The following is a 23025-nucleotide window of genomic DNA, read 5'->3' on the forward strand; positions in this document are numbered from 1 at the left end:
TTAACTCTCTCTCTCCTCTCTTTCCTCCTTGTCTCGTCCTCCTCCGCGCTCTCTCCCTCTCCTCTATCTCTCCTATTTCTCCCTCTCCTCTCTCACTCCTCCCCCTCCCTCCCCTCCCCAGACCACACCGCTGTATGAGGTCGTTCCAGTCCTACTCCACCTTCAGCTCAGAGAACCTGTCTGTATCTGAGGAAGAGGAGGGTAACACCAGTGACCGCTCCCACAGCGGACCCCTGGAGCTCCTTTCAGCCTCTCAGGAGGACCACCTGGATGAGCTGCTATCCCACACACCTGACATCCCCATCGACATCAACACCCAGTCAGACGGCCTGTCTGATAAGGAGTGTGCTGTCCGCAGGGTCAAGACCCAGATCTCCCTGGGGAAACTGTGTTCTGATGAGCACAGCTATGAGGTGAGGAGAAAGAGAGGTTGCACAGCTATGAGATCAGAGACATACCAATTCCAATTGGCTAAACTTAAACTCTTTAACATCATCCTCAGCTCTGGCATCTTCCCCAATATTTGGAACCAAGGACTGATCACCCCAATCCACAAAAGTGGAGACAAATTTGACCCCAGTAACTACCGGGGGAAATGGGTCAACAGCAACCTTGGGAAAATCCTCTGCATTATCATTAACAGCAGACTCGTACATTTCCTCAGTGAAAACAATGTACTGAGCAAATGTCAAATTTCAAATGTTCTCCAAATTATCATACAACAGACCATGTATTCACCCTGCACACCCTAATTGACAATCAAACAAACCAAAACAAAGGGAAAGTTGATTTCAAAAAAGCCTTTGACTCAATTTGGCATGAGGGTCTGTTATGCATATTGATGGGAAGTGGTGTTGGAGGTAGGTAACTTCTACAAAGCTGCGAATGATCTGAGAGACAAGGCAAGAAGGGCCTTCTATGCCATCAAAAGGAATATAAAATGTAACATACCAATTAGGAAAAAGTACTTAAATCAGTCATAGAGCCCATTGCCATTTATGGTTGTGAGGTCTGGGGTCCGCTCACCAACCAATAATTCACAAAATGGGACAAACACCAAATTGGGCCATCAACTACAGAGAGATGAACCTGGAGAAGAGTCCCATAAGCAAGCTGGTCCTGGGACTCTGTTCACAAACACAAACAGACCCCACAGAGCCCCAGGACAGCAACACAATTAGACCCAACCAAATCATTGCTCTGTTTTTTTGTAAATTCTTTCCATTGTGTCAAGTAATTACAGTGCCTTGCGAAAGTATTCGGCCCCCTTGAACTTTGCGACCTTTTGCCACATTTCAGGCTTCAAACATAAAGATATAAAACTGTATTTTTTTGTGAAGAATCAACAACAAGTGGGACACAATCATGAAGTGGAACAACATTTATTGGATATTTCAAACTTTTTTAACAAATCAAAAACTGAAAAATTGGGCGTGCAAAATTATTCAGCCCCTTTACTTTCAGTGCAGCAAACTCTCTCCAGAAGTTCAGTGAGGATCTCTGAATGATCCAATGTTGACCTAAATGACTAATGATGATAAATACAATCCACCTGTGTGTAATCAAGTCTCCGTATAAATGCACCTGCACTGTGATAGTCTCAGAGGTCCGTTAAAAGCGCAGAGAGCATCATGAAGAACAAGGAACACACCAGGCAGGTCCGAGATACTGTTGCGAAGAAGTTTAAAGCCGGATTTAGATACAAAAAGATTTCCCAAGCTTTAAACATCCCAAGGAGCACTGTGCAAGCGATAATATTGAAATGGAAGGAGTATCAGACCACTGCAAATCTACCAAGACCTGGCCGTCCCTCTAAACTTTCAGCTCATACAAGGAGAAGACTGATCAGAGATGCAGCCAAGAGGCCCATGATCACTCTGGATGAACTGCAGAGATCTACAGCTGAGGTGGGAGACTCTGTCCATAGGACAACAATCAGTCGTATATTGCACAAATCTGGCCTTTATGGAAGAGTGGCAAGAAGAAAGCCATTTCTTAAAGATATCCATAAAAAGTGTTGTTTAAAGTTTGCCACAAGCCACCTGGGAGACACACCAAACATGTGGAAGAAGGTGCTCTGGTCAGATGAAACCAAAATTTAACTTTTTGGCAACAATGCAAAACGTTATGTTTGGCGTAAAAGCAACACAGCTCATCACCCTGAACACACCATACCCACTGTCAAACATGGTGGTGGCAGCATCATGGTTTGGCCTGCTTTTCTTCAGCAGGGACAGGGAAGATGGTTAACATTGATGGGAAGATGGATGGAGCCAAATACAGGACCATTCTGGAAGAAAACCTGATGGAGTCTGCAAAAGACCTGAGACTGGGACGGAGATTTGTCTTCCAACAAGACAATGATCCAAAACATAAAGCAAAATCTACAATGGAATGGTTCAAAAATAAACATATCCAGGTGTTAGAATGGCCAAGTCAAAGTCCAGACCTGAATCCAATCGAGAATCTGTGGAAAGAACTGAAAACTGCTGTTCACAAATGCTCTCCATCCAACCTCACTGAGCTCGAGCTGTTTTGCAAGGAGGAATGGGAAACAATTTCAGTCTCTCGATGTGCAAAACTGATAGAGACATACCCCAAGCGACTTACAGCTGTAATCGCAGCAAAAAGTGGCGCTACAAAGTATTAACTTAAGGGGCTGAATAATTTTGCACGCCCAATTTTTCAGTTTTTGATTTGTTAAAAAAGTTTGAAATATCCAATAAATGTCGTTCCACTTCAAGATTGTGTCCCACTTGTTGTTGATTCTTCACAAAAAAATACAGTTTTATATCTTTATGTTTGAAGCCTGAAATGTGGCAAAAGGTCGCAAAGTTCAAAGGGGCTACTTTCGCAAGGCACTGTATATTTTAGTAGAATGCTATTTGGCCCTAAACAGAGAGGACACAGTGTCAGAAAACCTGACCACTCTGACTGGCCCTAAACAGAGAGGACACAGTGTCAGAAAACCTGACCACTCTGACTGGCCCTAAACAGAGTGGACACCGTGTCAGAAAACCTGACCACTCTGACTGGCCCTAAACAGAGAGGACACAGTGTCAGAAAACCTGACCACTCTGACTGGCCCTAAACAGAGAGGACACAGTGTCAGAAAACCTGACCACTCTGACTGGCCCTAAACAGAGAGGACACAGTGTCAGAAAACCTGACCACTCTGACTGGCCCTAAACAGAGAGGACACAGTGTCAGAAAACCTGACCACTCTGACTGGCCCTAAACAGAGAGGACACCGTGTCAGAAAACCTGACCACTCTGACTGGCCCTAAACAGAGAGGACACCGTGTCAGAAAACCTGAAAGCTTTGACTGGGGCGGTGGTTAGAGCATTGGACTAGTAACCGGAAGGTTGCAAGTTCAAATCCCCGAGCTGACAAGGTACAAATCTGTCAGGCAGTTAACCCACTGTTCCTCGGCTGTCATTGAAAATAAGAATTTGTTCTTAACTGGATTATCTGGTTAAATAAAAAATGTACAGTCTCAGTGAGCCTTGCTATTGAGAAAGGAAGACAGACATGGCTTTCAAGAGAAGACAGGCTATGTGCACACTGCCCACAGAATGAGGTGGAAACTGAGCTGCACTTAAACTCCTGCCCAATGTATGACCATATTATAGACACATGTTTCCCTCAGATTACACAGACCCACAAAGAATTTGAAAACAAAGCCGATTTTGATAAACTCCCACAGTGAAATACCACAGTGTGCCATCACAGCAGGAAGATGTGTTGCCACAAGAAAAGGGCAACCAGTGAAGAACAAACACCATTGTAAATACAACCCATTTATGTTTATTTATTTGAACTATTTGCACATCATTACAACACTGTATATATACATAATTTAACATTTGAAATGTCTTTATTATTTGGGAACTTTTGTAAGTGTAATGTTTACTGTAAATGTCTTATTGCCCTTAAATTGAATTGACAGAGAGAGAGAGTGAGAGACAGAGAGAGAGAGAGAGAGAGAGAGAGAGAGAGAGAGAGAGAGAGACAGAGAGAGAGAGACAGAGAGAGAGACAGAGAGAGAGAGACAGAGAGAGAGACAGAGAGAGAGAGAGACAGAGAGCTCCTCTTTTCACTGTCTTTACTTCTTACTCCATATGGTCAATATGTTTCACAATTTTGGGGGGGGAATGTTTTTGTGATATGCTATTGTTATTAGAGCTGTTATAGAGATCATATCACCATCACACCATATCACCATCACACCGGCTGTTAAGGAGACCATATCACCATCACACCATATCACCATCACACCAGCTGTTAAGGAGACCATATCACCATCACACCATATCACCACCACACCATATCACCACCACACCATATCACCACCACACCGGCTGTTAAGGAGACCATATCACCACCACACCATATCACCATCACACCATATCACCACCACACCATATCACCACCACACCATATCACCACCACACCGGCTGTTAAGGAGACCATATCACCACCACACCGGCTGTTATAGAGACCATATCACCACCACACCATATCACCATCACACCATATCACCACCACACCATATCACCACCACACCATATCACCACCACACCGGCTGTTAAGGAGACCATATCACCACCACACCATATCACCATCACACCGGCTGTTAAGGAGACCATATCACCACCACACCATATCACCATCACACCATATCACCACCACACCGGCTGTTAAGGAGACCATATCACCATCACACCGGCTGTTAAGGAGACCATATCACCATCACACCGGCTGTTAAGGAGACCATATCACCATCACACCATATCACCACCACCATATCACCACCACACCATATCACCACCACACCGGCTGTTAAGGAGACCATATCACCATCACACCATATCACCATCACACCGGCTGTTAAGGAGACCATATCACCACCACACCATATCACCACCACACCGGCTGTTAAGGAGACCATATCACCACCACACCATATCACCACCACACCGGCTGTTATAGAGACCATATCACCACCACACCATATCACCACCACACCGGCTGTTAAGGAGACCATATCACCATCACACCATATCACCATCACACCATATCACCATCACACCGGCTGTTAAGGAGACCATATCACCATCACACCATATCACCACCACACCGGCTGTTAAGGAGACCATATCACCATCACACCAGCTGTTAAGGAGACCATATCACCACCACACCATATCACCATCACACCGGCTGTTAAGGAGACCATATCACCACCACACCATATCACCATCACACCATATCACCATCACACCGGCTGTTAAGGAGACCATATCACCATCACACCATATCACCATCACACCGGCTGTTAAGGAGACCATATCACCATCACACCATATCACCATCACACCGGCTGTTAAGGAGACCATATCACCATCACACCATATCACCATCACACCGGCTGTTATAGAGACCATATCACCACCACACCGGCTGTTAAGGAGACCATATCACCATCACACCATATCACCATCACACCGGCTGTTAAGGAGACCATATCACCACCACACCATATCACCATCACACCGGCTGTTAAGGAGGCCATATCACCATCACACCGGCTGTTAAGGAGAGCATATCACCACCACACCATATCACCACCACACCATATCACCATCACACCATATCACCACCACACCATATCACCACCACACCGCTGTTAAGGAGACCATATCACCACCACACCATATCACCACCACACCGGCTGTTATAGAGACCATATCACCATCACACCAGCTGTTAAGGAGACCATATCACCACCACACCATATCACCACCACACCGGCTGTTATAGAGACCATATCACCATCACACCAGCTGTTAAGGAGACCATATCACCACCACACCATATCACCACCACACCATATCACCATCACACCGGCTGTTAAGGAGACCATATCACCACCACACCATATCACCACCACACCGGCTGTTATAGAGACCATATCACCATCACACCAGCTGTTAAGGAGACCATATCACCACCACACCATATCACCACCACACCGGCTGTTATAGAGACCATATCACCACCACACCATATCACCACCACACCAGCTGTTAAGGAGACCATATCACCACCACACCATATCACCATCACACCGGCTGTTAAGGAGACCATATCACCACCACACCGGCTGTTAAGGAGACCATATCACCACCACACCATATCACCACCACACCGGCTGTTAAGGAGACCATATCACCATCACACCGGCTGTTAAGGAGACCATATCACCACCACACCATATCACCACCACACCGGCTGTTAAGGAGACCATATCACCACCACACCATATCACCATCACACCGGCTGTTAAGGAGACCATATCACCACCACACCATATCAGCCATATCACCATCACAATCGCTGTTAAGGAGACCATATCACCACCACACCATATCACCATCACACCGGCTGTTATGGAGACCATATCACCATCACACCGGCTGTTAAGGAGACCATATCACCATCACACCGGCTGTTAAGGAGACCATATCACCATCACACCATATCACCATCACACCAGCTGTTAAGGAGACCATATCACCACCACACCATATCACCATCACACCATATCACCATCACACCGGCTGTTAAGGAGACCATATCACCACCACACCGGCTGTTAAGGAGACCATATCACCATCACACCATATCACCACCACACCATATCACCATCACACCGGCTGTTAAGGAGACCATATCACCATCACACCGGCTGTTAAGGAGACCATATCACCATCACACCATATCACCATCACACCGGCTGTTAAGGAGACCATATCACCACCACACCATATCACCATCACACCGGCTGTTAAGGACCACACATATCACCACCACACCGGCTGTTAAGGAGACCATATCACCACCACACCATATCACCATCACACCGGCTGTTAAGGAGACCATATCACCACCACACCGGCTGTTAAGGAGACCATATCACCATCACACCAGCTGTTAAGGAGACCATATCACCACCACACCATATCACCATCACACCATATCACCATCACACCATATCACCATCACACCGGCTGTTAAGGAGACCATATCACCACCACACCATATCACCATCACACCGGCTGTTAAGGAGACCATATCACCACCACACCATATCACCATCACACCGGCTGTTAAGGAGACCATATCACCATCACACCATATCACCACCACACCGGCTGTTAAGGAGACCATATCACCATCACACCATATCACCATCACACCGGCTGTTAAGGAGACCATATCACCACCACACCATATCACCATCACACCGGCTGTTAAGGAGACCATATCACCATCACACCATATCACCATCACACCGGCTGTTAAGGAGACCATATCACCACCACACCATATCACCATCACACCGGCTGTTAAGGAGACCATATCACCATCACACCGGCTGTTAAGGAGACCATATCACCATCACACCGGCTGTTAAGGAGACCATATCACCATCACACCATATCACCATCACACCGGCTGTTAAGGAGACCATATCACCATCACACCATATCACCATCACACCGGCTGTTAAGGAGACCATATCACCATCACACCGGCTGTTAAGGAGAGCATATCACCACCACACCATATCACCACCACACCGGCTGTTATAGAGACCATATCACCATCACACCGGCTGTTAAGGAGACCATATCACCACCACACCATATCACCACCACACCGGCTGTTAAGGAGACCATATCACCATCACACCGGCTGTTAAGGAGACCATATCACCACCACACCGGCTGACAAGACATTTAGGTCTGTTAAAGCAACATTAGAGCAGTAGCCTGGGCTGGCTACTCTACTACAAGACATTTAGGTCTATTAAAGCAACATTAGAGCAGTAGCCTGAGTTGGCTACTCTACTACAAGACATTTAGGTCTGTTAAAGCAACATTAGAGCAGTAGCCTGGGTTGGCTACTCTACTACAAGACATTTAGGTCTGTTAAAGCAACATTAGAGCAGTAGCCTGGGCTGGCTACTCTACTACAAGACATTTAGAGTGCACCATACAGCTAAGCTGCATTCATCTGTACCGGTGATCCATGCATTTAATATGGCCTGTGCACTGATTGAGTTTGACACCCCTGGGGTACAGCGTATCTATTTATGTAGCTATCTTTTTATTTAGCAAGTTTAAAAAACACAGCACATTAGCTAGCTGCTGGAAGAATGTCCTGTCATTGGAGGAGTGGGTGAGTAACAGACTTTTCCCCCTCATATATTTTTTTCAGTGGCTACAAGTAGAGATGCAGGTGTCATTTGGTTAGCTAGCAAGAAATGTTAATCGCTTTGCTAACTAGCTACTTGAACGACTGTTATCCACAGTTAACATACAGTGCATTCGGAAAGTATTCAGACCCCTTCCCTATTTCCACATTCTGTTACGTTACAGTCTTATGTTTGCAAATTTATTAAACAACAGAAATACCTTATTTACATAAGTCTTCAGATCCTTTGCTATGAGACTTGAAATTGAGCTCAGGTGCATCCTGTTTCCATTGATCATCCTTGAGATGTTTCTACAACTTGATTGGAGTCCACCTGTGGTTAATTTAATTGATTGGACATGATTTGGAAAGGCACACACATGTCTATATAAGGTCCCACAGTTGACAATGCATGTCAGAGCAAAAACCAAGCCATGAGGTCGAAGGAATTGGCCGTTGTTTTCAGAATTTCGTTATCAATGTTCATAAACTTAAATTAATCTACTCAGTCTGCAACCCAGAGTTTGTAAGATTCTGGTTGAATGAAACAGACAAGAGTCCCAGCTTACAATAGTCAGAATGTTTATTCAGGAGAGCGCTCTGAAGTCCATTATACAAAGACATCCATTTTATAATAGTAGATATCCTACACACATACATACTGTGGCAAAGAAGGGGGTCGAGTGGTAAATGGCAGATATGTGAGAGCAGAACTAATAAACGGGCTCTGCCCGATCACTAAAATGGCCACCCCTGTCAGAACTACAGATCACAAAATGTCCGACCACCAAAACTACAAGTCCCAGAAGCAAGGGGAACCCTCAGAAGGTGGAGCCGACCCACAGATAAAGGGTCAAGAAAAACCAGAAAGAGGAGAAGAGAGTGCTGGAAGGATCTATGAACAATAGAGAAAGAGACAATAGAGATGGCTGGATTTACTGTGTATAAGCTGGACTGTTTTGGACTTACCTGTTGGCGTTTGGACCTGGACCTACCGAGAACCCGATTCGTGTACCGAACCCTGCTATCCTTGACCATGCCTACGGCCTGGGTGGACCAGGACGGAGAAACAAACACACAGGTACTGTCCTGTTCGAAAGAACTCTCATTCTTGGGTGATTTGGTGACAGTTTACCACTTAGTTTGTGAAAAAAGCTTCTAACCTTGAAGAGGTTTGCCACAATACACACGAACAGTAGGTGAGTTGTATCCTTCTCCATAGTTCTCACCACTGTTTATCACTACCCAGCCGACAGCTCCATTCCCCCGAGAGTCTTGAAAAGGACTCCCTGTCCTATCATACGTATCTCAGAGTTCTAGCCAGGTCGGGTCAAACACAGTTGAATTGTTCTCTGTATTTTCTTAGGCACACACATACACACACATTTCTCTCCCTCACAGGTCTCTCCTGAACCTAGTTGGACTTACGTTTAATGCTTTAATTATTCCTTATACATGCTACATAAACTATCATCTCTAATATTTAGGTTTCAGGTGGAATTATTTCATCATTATCTTTAAACATATAAATTCCCTTATCATCCGTAGAGCTCAGAGACAGAATTGTGTCAAGGTACAGATCTGGGAAAGTGTACCAAAACATTTCTGCAGCATTGAAGGTCCCGAAGGACACAGTGGCCTCCATTCTTAAATGGAAGAAGTTTGGAACCACCAAGACTCTTCATAGAGCTGGCCACCCTGCCAAACTGAGCAATCAGGGGAGATGACCAAGAACCCGATGGTCACTCTGTCAGAGCTCCAGAGTTCCTCTGTGGAGATGGGAGAAACTTCCAGAAGGACAATCTCTGCAGTACTCCACCAATCAGGGCTTTATGGTAGAGTGGCACAAGACGGAAGTCACTCCTCAGTAAAAGGCACATGACAGCCCGCTTGGGGTTTGCCAAATGGCACCTAAAGGACTCTCAGACCATGAGAAACAAGACTCTCTGGTCTGATGAAAACCAAGATTGAACTCTTTGGCCTGAATGCCAAGTGTCACATCTGAAGGAAACATGGTACCATCCCTACGGTGAAACATGGTGGTGGCAGCAGCATGTTGTGGGAATGTTTTTCAGTGGCAGTGACTGGGAGACTAGTCAGGTTCGAGGAACAGATGAATTTAGCAAAGTACAGAGAGATCTTTGATGAAAACCTGCTCCAGAGTGCTCAGGACCTCAGACTAGGGTGAAGGTTCACCTTCCAACAGGACAACAACCCTAAGCACACAGCCAAGACAACGCAGGAGTGGCTTTGGGACAAGTTTCTAAATGTATTTGAGTGGCCCAGCCAGAGCCCGGATTTGAACCTGATCAAACATCTCTGGAGAGACCTGAAAATAGCTGTGCAGCAACGCTCCCCATCCAACCTGACAGAGGTTGAGAGGATCTGCAGAGAAGAATGGGAGAAACTCCACAAATACAAGTGTGCCAAGCTTGTAGCATCATACCCAAGAAGACTCAAGGTTGTAATCGCTGCCAAAGGTGTTTCAACAAAGTACTAAGTAAAGGGTCTGAATACTTATGTAAATTTTATATTTCAGTTTTATATATTAAATAGATTTGCAAAAATGTCTAAACCTGTTAAGGGGTATTGTGATGTCATTATGGGGTATGGTGATGTCATTATGGGGTATGGTGATGTCATTATGGGGTATGGTGATGTCATTATGGGGTATGGTGATGTCATTATGGGGTATGGTGATGTCATTATGGGGTATGGTGATGTCATTATGGGGTATGGTGATGGCATTATGGGGTATGGTGATGGCATTATGGGGTATGGTGATGTCATTATGGGGTATTGTGATGTCATGGGTTATTGTGTGTAGATTGATGGGTGAAAATACAATGTAATACATTTTTAGAATAAGGCTGTAAAGTAACAAGCTGTCTGAATACTGTTGCACTGAATGCACTGTTTGTCTCTTAGTTGTCAATCAAATGTATTTGCATTGATCAAATGGGCGGGCAAGCAGGCAAGTTCCCATTCAGTTGTCAAAACATGGGTTGGGACTAGAATGCATTGGCAGGCGAGCTGCAGAATGACGAGCAGGCTACTATTCCCCCTTGTTTATCAGTGTGATTTTGACAGCCAGCTAGCTGACAAAGTTTGAGAGAGATGTCTAGCTCATCTCTCTCTAGCATTAGTTGTTGATCTTGTTGTTGTTGTTGCATAACTGAGGGGGAGAGAGTCTACCTTTTCATGGTTGTATGATCAATAGGACTGTAAATTTCCCAAATGTAAGAGGACTCCCGTAATGTTTACATATTTGCAGAAATCAATTCAGGTGGATTTTCAGGTGAATGAATTCTAATGATCTAAAGTCAGGCTGTTGCTACTGATGGCAGGTCCTACTGCCTGTAAACACAGTCCAGTTCATAGTGAATGACGGCAGGCCCAACTGCCTATAAACACACAGTCCAGTTCATAGTGAATGATGTCAGGCCCAACTGCCTATAAACACACAGTCCAGTTCAAAGTGAATGACGGCAGGCCCGTTTGGCAAATGGCTATGGCGCCTCGGTCTGTGTTGACTCCGGTCCTGGACAAGACATGTTTTTATTAGATTCAATTTACCTCAGTGTCTATCAATTGTCCAAACGCACGGCCGTTTTTCCACTATATTGCTATAGAATCTCAAATGCCTTCGAATACGTAACTCCCAAACATTCTATGAATTTATGAAAACTTGAAAATAACCATATCTAAGTGCTGACTTGTCCGATTTTGTTTTTAAAGTGTCATATCTCTTTCTGGGGGTGTATATGAATTTTTTTAAATAATATTTAATGTTGCTAAAACGCTGTCAGTTCCACTTTAAATGGATTTGTTAGACTTTTTAAAATGTAGATTTTCCAAAGGTCCGCCTCAGTGGCTTGCAGGCTGTGCGTGGAAGCTGGAGATGCTCAACGTATGTATGTTAATTGTGGTCAAAAACCGCGAGACCGGCTGTTATTTGCATGACAATCACCAGCTGGCAAAATGTCATGACCGCCGCAGCCCTAATTATTATTGACATGTATTTACTCTGTCTCTGTCTCTCTCTCTCCCTCTCTCCTCCTCTCTCTCTCCTCCTCTCTCTCTCTCCTCCTCCTCCTCCTCTCTCTCTCTCCTCCTCCTCCTCTCTCCTCCTCCTCCTCCTCCCTCTCTCTCTCTCCTCCTCCTCCTCTCTCTCTCTCTCCTCCTCCTCCCTCTCTCTCTCCTCCTCCTCCTCTCTCTCCTCCTCCTCCTCTCTCCTCCTCTCTCTCTCTCTCTCTCCTCCTCCTCCTCCTCCTCCCCTCTCCTCTCTCTCCTCCTCTCTCTCTCTCTCCCTCTCTCCTCTCCCTCTCTCTCTCTCTCTCCCTCTCTCCTCCTCCTCTCTCTCTCTCTCTCTCTCTCTCCTCTCTCCTCTCTCTCCTCTCCTCCTCCCTCTCCCCTCTCTCTCTCCTCCTCTCTCTCTCCTCCTCTCTCATTCTCTCTCTCTCTCTCTTTTGTTTGTTTCCTCAGAACCCGCTGCACTTTGACTCCGACTGTGATTCCTCTGATGCAGAGTGTTCTGATGCCACCATTAAGAACAACCAGCCTGGCACACACACCTCCTGGTGATCATCCTCCCATGGAATATCCTGGGGGCCACTCGGCCCTCCCGTCTGCTTGGAAAAACTCTGGGCCCCAGGACCCTACAGGGCCATAGCAACGCCCCTGCAATAGATCCTCCCCCTACTTCCTCACTGCATAGCAACCCCATTCCCCCCAGACAACCTAAGCAGGGATCCCTTTTGAATGATATTAGATATATATACAGTAGATAGAGGATTGTGTAACAGTTTGAGGGAAAAATCAGGAACTCTGTAAAACTTAAGAAGAAACAACAACAAAACTGTTAATTGTAAGATACTGGTGAGGATGATGATGATGAAGAGGACGCAGTGCAGCTTGGACCAGCCAGAGACTATAAACTAACCAGTGGGTAACAGTGACTGTGTTACTGTAGGGCTGGGCAGGATGTTGCTGTACTGTGTGTGTGTGTGTGTGTGTGTGTGTGTGTGTGTGTGTGTGTGTGTGTGTGTGTGTGTGTGTGTCAGCTGCTGGTTTCTCAGGCCACTGTCAGTACTCCAGAACAGTACAGTGAGTACGTTTACATGCACACTAATAATTCGATATTAAACTGATTATGCCAGTAGGCAGATTATGCAATAGTCATGTAAACACCTTACTCTGCTTATCTTAACTGGCGTGAGGTCAAAATGGAAGGAAGTATACACCGATTAAAACACCTGGTTTTCTGAGCCATCTGTTGAATTACTAGGTCAACAACTTAATCATTCCTACAGTGTGTTTGATCTGACATGTGCTGGCACCAGCCGAGTGGGCCTCCCTCTTGAGGGAAGTGAGTGGGCCTCCCTCTTGAGGGAAGTGAGTGGGCCTCCCTCTTGAGGGAAGTGAGTGGGTCTCCCTCTTGAGGGAAGTGAGTGGGCCTCCCTCTTGAGGGAAGTGAGTGGGCCTCCCTCTTGAGGGAAGTGAGTGGGCCTCCCTCTTGAGGGAAGTGAGTGGGCCTCCCTCTTGAGGGAAGTGAGTGGGCCTCCCTCTTGAGGGAAGTGAGTGGGCCTCCCTCTTGAGGGAAGTGAGTTCGGGACAACTGAATGTATGCGTCATTGAAGTAGTTTTCACATACAAACTTTATATGTCCGAACACAGAATCAAATATGCTTCCCAAAAATAACACGGTAATGACATGTGGTACAGAGTTTATTTTGATTGCCGATGTTCTTCATTCATCATATTGTCATCAGGCAGCCTGATTTCAGATGTGTTCATGTAAACAGGATTATTGGGGAAATCTTTCTTCTTGCAAAGCATGTAAACGTTTTAAACAAACTATTATATTAATCTGATTATCCACAATAATCACATTATTGTGTACATGTAACCGTACTCAGTGAGTATTCCAGAATGGGACTGTCAGTATTCCAGAATGGGACTGTCAGTAGTCCAGAATGGGACTGTCAGTATTCCAGAACAGTACTGTAGGTGTTCTAGAACAGTGCTGTCAGTATTCCAGAAGGGGACTGTCAGTATTCCAGAACAGTACTGTAGGTATTCTAGAACAGTGCTGTCAGTATTCCAGAAGGGGACTGTCAGTGTTCCAGATCAGTACTGTCACTATTCCAGAATGGGACTGTCAGTATTCCAGAATGGGACTGTTAGTATACCAGAAGGGGGCTGTCAGTATTCCAGAACAGTACAGTATTCCAGAATGGGACTGTCAGTATTCCAGAGCAGTACTGATGATTCTAACTGTGTGAAAAGAACATCAGAACACACAGCCTCCTGTCTTGTCCCACAGCCCAGCCCCCCACCAACCATCACTGTCTCTGTAACTGTCTGACCAGTCCAGTATGATATAACCTACCTGCTAAACATGACTTTACAGATGAATCAGGACAGTAACCCGACCCCCAGTGGGACACAGACATGGGCAAATAACGTCTAAACACCAGCATGAAACAACAGCCCAACCATGTCCCAACCATCAACCAACGTTGTCCCAACCATCAGGGATCCATTTCAACACAGATGGTTGATTGTGAACCAGTACCTGGGCTTGAGGAGACGAGATCACAGGTCTGAATACAAATTTGCTATTGTTTTTGACCAAGTGTGCAAATGCCAGATCGACCTTCGGCACCTCCACTATAATCCCTCATTATACTGCCACGGACAGGTTGGCCGGACCAGCAGCAGTACAGCATTCAGACCTGTTCTGGAAGTACATTCCTTGCAGAATGGCAGTAATGATGATAGTTGCTCTGAGAAACTCCATATTCTGGTTGAGAACCGAACATATTTTCATGTTATACCGTTTGCAGAGCTGGGTAATGGGACTTTGAATTGAAGGATCCTGAGCATCAGGTGATCTCGTCTCCTCAAGCCCAGGTACTGGTTCACAACCAACGTTGTACCAACCATCTCCCAACCAACCATCTGTGTTGAAATGGATCCCTGCAGCAGAACTGCACCACCTTAGCATGTCTGTTTGGCTTGTAAGGACAGACTACCCAGAAGTCTGCATGACTCAAAAAGAGCAGAAAAGCACCAGAGCATTTTAGTTCTCTCCCAACCCAGCCAGTTCGACCTGGCCCCAGATGATCCTCCATAACCAAGTCTCCAATCTCGCTGTCCTGCATCAAGTCAAGTCGTAGCACCTGTATGTCTCAACACCCTTGTGCACTGTGATGTTATGGTACTGTACTGTCTCCTGCTCAGGGTGCTCTTTCTGGACCAAGACTGGACCTATAACGTTCTCATGTAGTATCTCTGTCGTGTGTTGTTCCGCGTGGGCCAATACCGTGTTATATGTTGTTGAATGGTACAGTGGACCAGGTAGAAATGTTGGAGTGAAGTTGGTGTAATAACTAGGTAGATAGATAGGTGGAACATAGTTGCCACTGAGGTGCAGTATCCCAGTTTTATCAGGCCCCCCGAGTCTCCGTTTGTTCCATGTCTTTCAGCAAGGTTGTTCATCGGGCATTGGTGCTTGTTACGCTATGTTATTGTCTGACAGAGGACCAGTCAGACACCAGACTGAATGGTGTTACAGAGGGGAGAGTAGACACCAGACTGAATGGTGTTACAGAGGGGAGAGTAGACACCAGACTGAATGGTCTGACAGAGGGGAGAGTAGAGGCACAGTCAGACACCAGACTGAATGGTCTGACAGAGGGGAGAGTAGACACCAGACTGAATGGTCTGACAGAGTACCAGTCAGACACCAGACTGAATGGTGTTACAGAGGGGAGAGTAGACACCAGACTGAATGGTCTGACAGAGTACCAGTCAGACACCAGACTGAATGGTGTTACTGACACCTGAAACCCCACCTCTTCAAGGAATACCAGACTGAATGGTCTGACAGAGGGGAATGATTTAGATGCAGACTGAATGGTCTGATGTCAGAAGGTGAGTAGACACCAGACTGAATGGTCTGGATAAGAGCGTCTGTCAGACACTTAAATGTAAATGTAAATGTTACAGAGGGGAGAGTAGAGGCACAGTCAGACACCAAACTGAATGGAACCACTGTCTAGACGGCTGGACATATAGTTAGTGGCAGACTGACAGGCTTTTTAAATGGCTATATTTTTAAACAGTGAGTCGTTTATAAATGACACCAACTTGGTAAAGTACTTCTTACCTTTGCTGTTTTGATGCTCAGGTTTTCAGTTGAAGATAGTGTTGTTTTGGTTTTCGGTACTGTAACAATCTAATGTCTACTGGATGGCTGGAGGTACAGTGGGTTATGTTGCCTTGTATGACATAGCGTGGTTTCATAACCGGCTCCATTCCAAACTGCATCCCAAATGGCACCCTATTCCCTATATAGTGCCAGTGGTCAACAGTATATATGGAATAGGGCGCCATTTGGGACACAGTCCTTTTGTAATTTAGAAGACCAGCCGTCAGAAAGGATGATCATTGTTCTCATCCCCTCGCAGTCTTCCTTAGTGCCAGTGACACTCTGTTTGTGTCGTCCTCTTTTAAAAGGGATACTGCATCTTGTGTAACTAGTAACACTATAATCATGTTACCCCTGTATGTGTTTCAGTCTCTGTGTAAAACATGTTTAGATTATGGCCAGTCAGGGTGAAGTCAAACATCTGTATGAAACATCGTCTGAAATGAAATGAATGGAGATCAGATGGCTCACATTTCAAATCAGGAAAACAAGGCAGAGACACCAAGACCACAGAACAGACTGCTGCTCTTGGTCTGATGCAACCTCATCTAAATGTCAGTAGCTAGCAGAGCCATATACAGAGAGAGTTGGGCCAGCTTTTAGAACGGGCGCCATGTTGCTGCCATTAAGCATTCTATTTATCCATTCATAACCATCATTTGGATTCGAATTTTAATTCAGGACGTTCAGACTCAATAAGTCTCCTTGACGTCATTTGTGATTATGAAATATTAAACTTTTGTGGCGACAAAACAAACCCAGGCAATACATTGTGTAAACAAACCCAGACAAGACGTCATGTAAACAAACCCAGACAAGATGTCATGTAAACAAACCCAGACAAGATGTCATGTAAACAAACCCAGACAAGACATCATGTAAACAAACCCAGACAAGACATCATGTAAACAAACCCAGACAAGACGTCATGTAAACAAACCCAGACAAGACGTCATGTAAACAAACCCAGACAATACATCGTGTAAACAAACCCAGACAAGACGTCATGTAAACAAACCCAGACAAGACGTCATGCAAACAAACCCAGACAAGACGTCATGTAAACAAACCCAGACAAGACATCATGTAAACAAACCCTGACAAGACATCATGTAAAAAATAAACAGGTATCAGACAGCTGGGCTAGCCACTCTATAATCAAATCAAATGTATTTATATAGCCCTTCGTACATCAGCTATCTCAAAGTGCTGTACAGAAACCCCAAACAGCAAGCAATGCAGGTATAGAAGCGCGGTGGCTAGGAAAAACTCCCTAGAAAGGCTAAAAACTCCCTATACTAGTCAATATCAGACAGCTGGGCCAGCCACTCTATACTAGACAATATCAGACAGCTGGGCCAGCCACTCTATACTAGTCAATATCAGACAGCTGGGCCAGCCACTCTATACTAGTCAATATCAGACAGCTGGGCCAGCCACTCTATACTAGTCAATATCAGACAGCTGGGCCAGCCACTTTTACTAGTCAATATCAGACAGCTGGGCCAGCCACTTTACTAGGCAATATCAGACAGCTGGGCCAGCCACTCTATACAAATATCAGATTTCAATACTAGTCAATATCAGACAGCTGGGTTAACTGTCAATATCAGACAGCTGGGCCAGAACAACTCTATTTTGTCAATTGTCAGACAGCTGGGCCAGCCACTCTATACTATATCAGACAGCTGGTTTGTCTTGTAGAATATCAGACAGACACAAATACTAGTCAATATCAGACAGCTGGGCCAGCTATGAAATAATATCAGACAGCTGGGCCAATCATGTAGTAAACAAAAAAATGTTAAACAAATCAAAATATATTTTAGATTTTCAGACAGCTGGGCCAGCCACTCTTGCCTTGATCAACAGCTGGGCACACTCTATACTAGGCATTCTACAGCTGGGCAGCCACTCATGAGTCAATATCAGACAGCTGGGCCAATGCATTTCAATATCAGACAGGTGTGCCTTGTTAAAGTTAATGACAGCTTTGAGCCAATCTAGTACTAGTTGTATCAGACAGCTGGGCCAGCCACTCTATACTAGGTAATATCAGACAGCTGGGCCAGCCACTCTATACTAGCTCTCATGAGGACAGCTGGGCCAGCACAGGAAATCAGAAGCTGGGCCAGCCACTCTATACTAGTCAATATCAGACAGCTGGGCCAGCCACTCTGCTAGTCAGAGCTGGGCCAGCCACTCTATAGTAGTCAATATCAGACAGCTGGGCCAGCCACTCTATACTAGTCAATATCAGACAGCTGGGCCACCACTCTATACTAGTCAATATCAGACAGCTGGGCCAGCCTCCATTTTTTATTTAACCTTTATTTAACTAGGCAAATCAGTTACCAAATTCTTGATTTCAATGCAGAGGATAAGTTCAGGGGCAGAACAACATATTTTGCCTTGTCATGAGGATTCGCTTGCATTCAGGAAATAGTGAAGACACTAATAGTGAAGACACTATGAAATAACTGCATGGAATCATGTAGTAAACAAAAAAATGTTAAACAAATCAAAATATATTTTAGATTTTCAAAGTAGCCACCCTTTGCAGATTTGCACACTCTGCATTTATCAACCAGCTTCATGAGGCAGTCACCTGGAATGCATTTCAATTAACAGGTGTGCCTTGTTAAAAGTTAATGAGTCAGTTGTTTGTGACAGGGTAGGGTGGGTATATAGCTAGACTATTTGGAAAAAGCCATTGACAGTCTATCATTACTTTAAGATGAAGGTCAGTCAATCAGAATTTCAAGAACTTTGAAAGAACAAATGATCAATAATCCTAATGCATCATAATTATCTGGAGAAAAAGGAAGACCTGAGTTACCTCTGCTAAGAACCCTAATGCATCATAATTAGCTGGAAAGAAATCCAGACCTGCTCAATAACCCTAATGCATCATAATTTATTCTGGATCAAACTCTCATTCATGAGTCTTGTTTGATCAGGGGATAACCCTAAATGCATTGCATAATTATGGAGGAAATTGAACCTGATAGAACAAATGATCAATAATCCTAATGCATCATAATTACTGGAGAAATCTGACCTGATCAATAACCCTAATGCATCATAATTACTGGAGAAATCTGACCTGATCAATAACCCTAATGCATCATAATTATCTGGAGAAATCTGACCTGATCAATAACCCTAATGCATCATAATTACCTGGAGAAATCTGACCTGCAATTTATAAACAAAGTTGCTGTAGTTATAATTCCTAAAACTTTCATTTGTATTACTTTGAAGGGATCCAAATGGCAAATTAATCTATACATTTCTAGATATATTAAACCATAAAAAAAATTGACATTTTATTTAAGACATACTGAGTCTGGCTTTAAAATTATTAAGAAAATGCTATGATCTGCTATTGGTCAATATTGCCCATGGTGAGCCACCATGGCGAGCCACCATGGCTGCCATATGGAATTATGTAAGAGATAATCAACGAGGTCTATCTCTGGTGAATATTGCCCATGGTGAGGAATTATGTAAGGGATAATCCACCAATATTGCCCATGCGAGCCACCATGGCTGCCATATGGAATTATGTAAGAGATAATCAACGAGGTCTATCTCTGGTGAATATTGCCCATGGCGAGCCACCATGGCTGCCATATGGAATTATGTAAGGGATAATCAACAAGGTCTATCTCTGGTGAATATTGCCCATGGCGAGCCACCATGGCTGCCATATGGAATTATGTAAGAGATAATCAACGAGGCTCTATCTCTGGTGAATATTGCCCATGGCGAGCCACCATGGCTGCCATATGGAATTATGTAAGAGATAATCAACGAGGCTCTATCTCTGGTGAATATTGAGCGGCGTGGAAGGTGTGGCAGAGTGGAAAGGATCTTCCAAGGAGTTGCATTATGTCCAAATACCGCATAGAGTCCTGAGTTGATTATCCCTTTTATGCCATGGCTCTCGAGTGGCGCAGCGGTCTAAGGCACTGCATCTCAGTGCAAGAGGTGTCACTACAGTCCCTGGTTCAAATCCAGGCTGTATCCCATCTGGCCTATGATTGGAAGGGACTTGCACAATTGGCCAGTGTAGGAACAGAACAGACGCTTGTCAGGACCCAGTGGTCAATGGCTAACTGGTACCCTAGTCCCTACAAATAAGAATTTGTTCTTAACTGACTTGCCTAGTTAAAGAAAAGTTCAATTAAAGAAAGGTTTAACATCAATTTACTAGATACTGTAGTTGCTGGGGTAACAAACAGACTTGTTAGTCTAACCAAACCATCAGTCCTTGCTTGTTATTATGAAAATCTAATTCAACAATACCAAAACTGTTTTCAATTCCACATTTTCTTTCAAATGCAGCTCAAACAAAACATGTAAAAATGTAACTATAGCCATTGAATTCTACCGTGCTGATATACCATGCGTTATTGAGAAATAATACACACTCTAGAATGCCCTTCAAGCCAACCAGAAACGGGTATTCAACAATGCCATGGTATAATTGATTGTAGTGTCATGTAAATGCTTCATAATGCAAAAACCTCAATGTCCTAACTATTTAAACACGTGACTCTGGTAGCTACTCCTCCTGTCCTGTCCTGTCTGTCTGTGTATAAACCATTGACTAATGTTGTATGAACTCTGACCCGTAGTATGTTCTGACCCCTGTCACATGACCAGGGTCAGAGCCTCAGCTATGGGCCTCTGTCCCTGATCAGCTGACTGGGGTGACGGTAATGATGTGAGAATTGAAGGATCGATCCATCCTATGGATGAAGATGTGGAATACCAGTATAGACTTTTGCGTCTCAAATGGCACCCTATTCCCTTTATAGTGCACTACTTTTGACCAGGGCCCATTGGGACAATTTTGGGACTAGGGTACCATTTAGTCATCGACCACTGGGTCCTAGTGGCTGTTGTGTTTTGTTCCACACCTTCCTCCTTCAATGTGTATTGTTATCAGTTGAATCAGACCACGATGTTGTGTTCTGTTAACAATGTCTTGCTGAGTCCTGTGAAGTGCAACTTCTGTATTGTTTTCATTTGTCTTTTTTTGATTATTATGATTATTAATTCATTCTGGATGACCTCTCCAGGAGAGTTTAGTTCTTTTAATTTCAGGAAGCTTTACAATGATTGGTTGTCTTTATCCTATTATTATTATTATTATTATAATTGGACAGAAAACACAATTACACGCTGAGTGATGAAAGGTGTTATTAATGTCATACTTCTTTGGATCTAAAAAAACCAAACATTTTGTTGATCGGTCTTGGGTGGGTACGGTTGAAGAGCCTAACTATCTCTCTAGTATTATCTGTCTATTGGCAGCTGCTGAACCTAACTATCTCTCTAGTAGTATTTGTCTATTGGCAGCTGCTGAACCTAACTATCTCTCTAGTATTATCTGTCTATTGGCAGCTGCTGAACCCAACTATCTCTCTAGTAGTATCTGTCTATTGGCAGCTGCTGAACCCAACTATCTCTCTAGTATTATCTGTCTATTGGCAGCTGCTGAACCCAACTATCTCTCTAGTATTATCTGCTGAACCCAACTATCTCTCTAGTATTATCTGTCTATTGGCAGCTGCTGAACCTAACTATCTCTCTAGTATTATCTGTCTATTGGCAGCTGCTGAACCCAACTATCTCTCTAGTATTATCTGCTGAACCTAACTATCTCTCTAGTATTATCTGCTGAACCTAACTATCTCTCTAGTATTATCTGCTGAACCTAACTCTCTCTCTAGTATTATCTGTCTATTGGCAGCTGCTGAACCCAACTATCTCTCTAGTATTATCTGCTGAACCTAACTATCTCTCTAGTATTATCTGCTGAACCTAACTATCTCTCTAGTATTATCTGCTGAACCTAACTCTCTCTCGAGTATTATCTGTCTATTGGCAGCTGCTGAACCTAACTATCTCTCTAGTATTATCTGCTGAACCTAACTATCTCTCTAGTATTATCTGTCTATTGGCAGCTGCTGAACCTAACTATCTCTCTAGTATTATCTGTCTATTGGCAGCTGCTGAACCTAACTATCTCTCTAGTATTATCTGTCTATTGGCAGCTGCTGAACCTAACTATCTCTCTAGTATTATCTGTCTATTGGCAGCTGCTGAACCCAAATATCTCTCTGCTGCTGGGAACCTGAGCCATATATACATGTGTATACATATAGTATGGCTCTGTTGGATCTATTACAACATAATCATCTGTCTGACATGAGTCTGGGGTTGGTCAGTAGTCTGGGGTTAGTCAGTAGTCTGGGGTTGGTCAGTAGTCTGGGGTTAGTCAGTAGTCTGGGGTTAGTCAGTAGTCTGGGGTTAGTCAGTATGCTGGGGTTAGTCAGTAGTCTGGGGTTGGTCAGTAGTCTGGGGTTAGTCAGTAGTTAGTCAGTAGTCTGGGGTTAGTCAGTATGCTGGGGTTAGTCAGTATGCTGGGGTTAGTCAGTATGCTGGGGTTAGTCAGTAGTCTGGGTTTGGCCAGTAGTCTGGGGTTAGTCAGTAGTCTGGGGTTGGCCAGTAGTCTGGGGTTAGTCAGTATGCT

General features: G+C 44.4%; 1 protein-coding gene across 1 annotated transcript in view; it reads left to right on the forward strand.

Moving 5' to 3' along the window:
- The window catches only part of si:ch211-45c16.2 (mitogen-activated protein kinase kinase kinase 13), a 186366-nt gene extending 171519 nt beyond the window's left edge, over window positions 1-14847 (forward strand). Inside the window, 2 exon segments of the mRNA XM_064977002.1 lie at window positions 122-413; window positions 12749-14847. Coding sequence (XP_064833074.1) covers window positions 122-413; window positions 12749-12847 — 391 coding nt within the window. The 3' untranslated portion in view covers window positions 12848-14847.
- The last annotated feature ends 8178 nt before the right edge of the window (window positions 14848-23025 follow it).

Source organism: Oncorhynchus masou, chromosome 10 (genome assembly GCF_036934945.1).
Source record: "Oncorhynchus masou masou isolate Uvic2021 chromosome 10, UVic_Omas_1.1, whole genome shotgun sequence".
Classification (NCBI taxonomy): domain Eukaryota; kingdom Metazoa; phylum Chordata; class Actinopteri; order Salmoniformes; family Salmonidae; genus Oncorhynchus; species Oncorhynchus masou.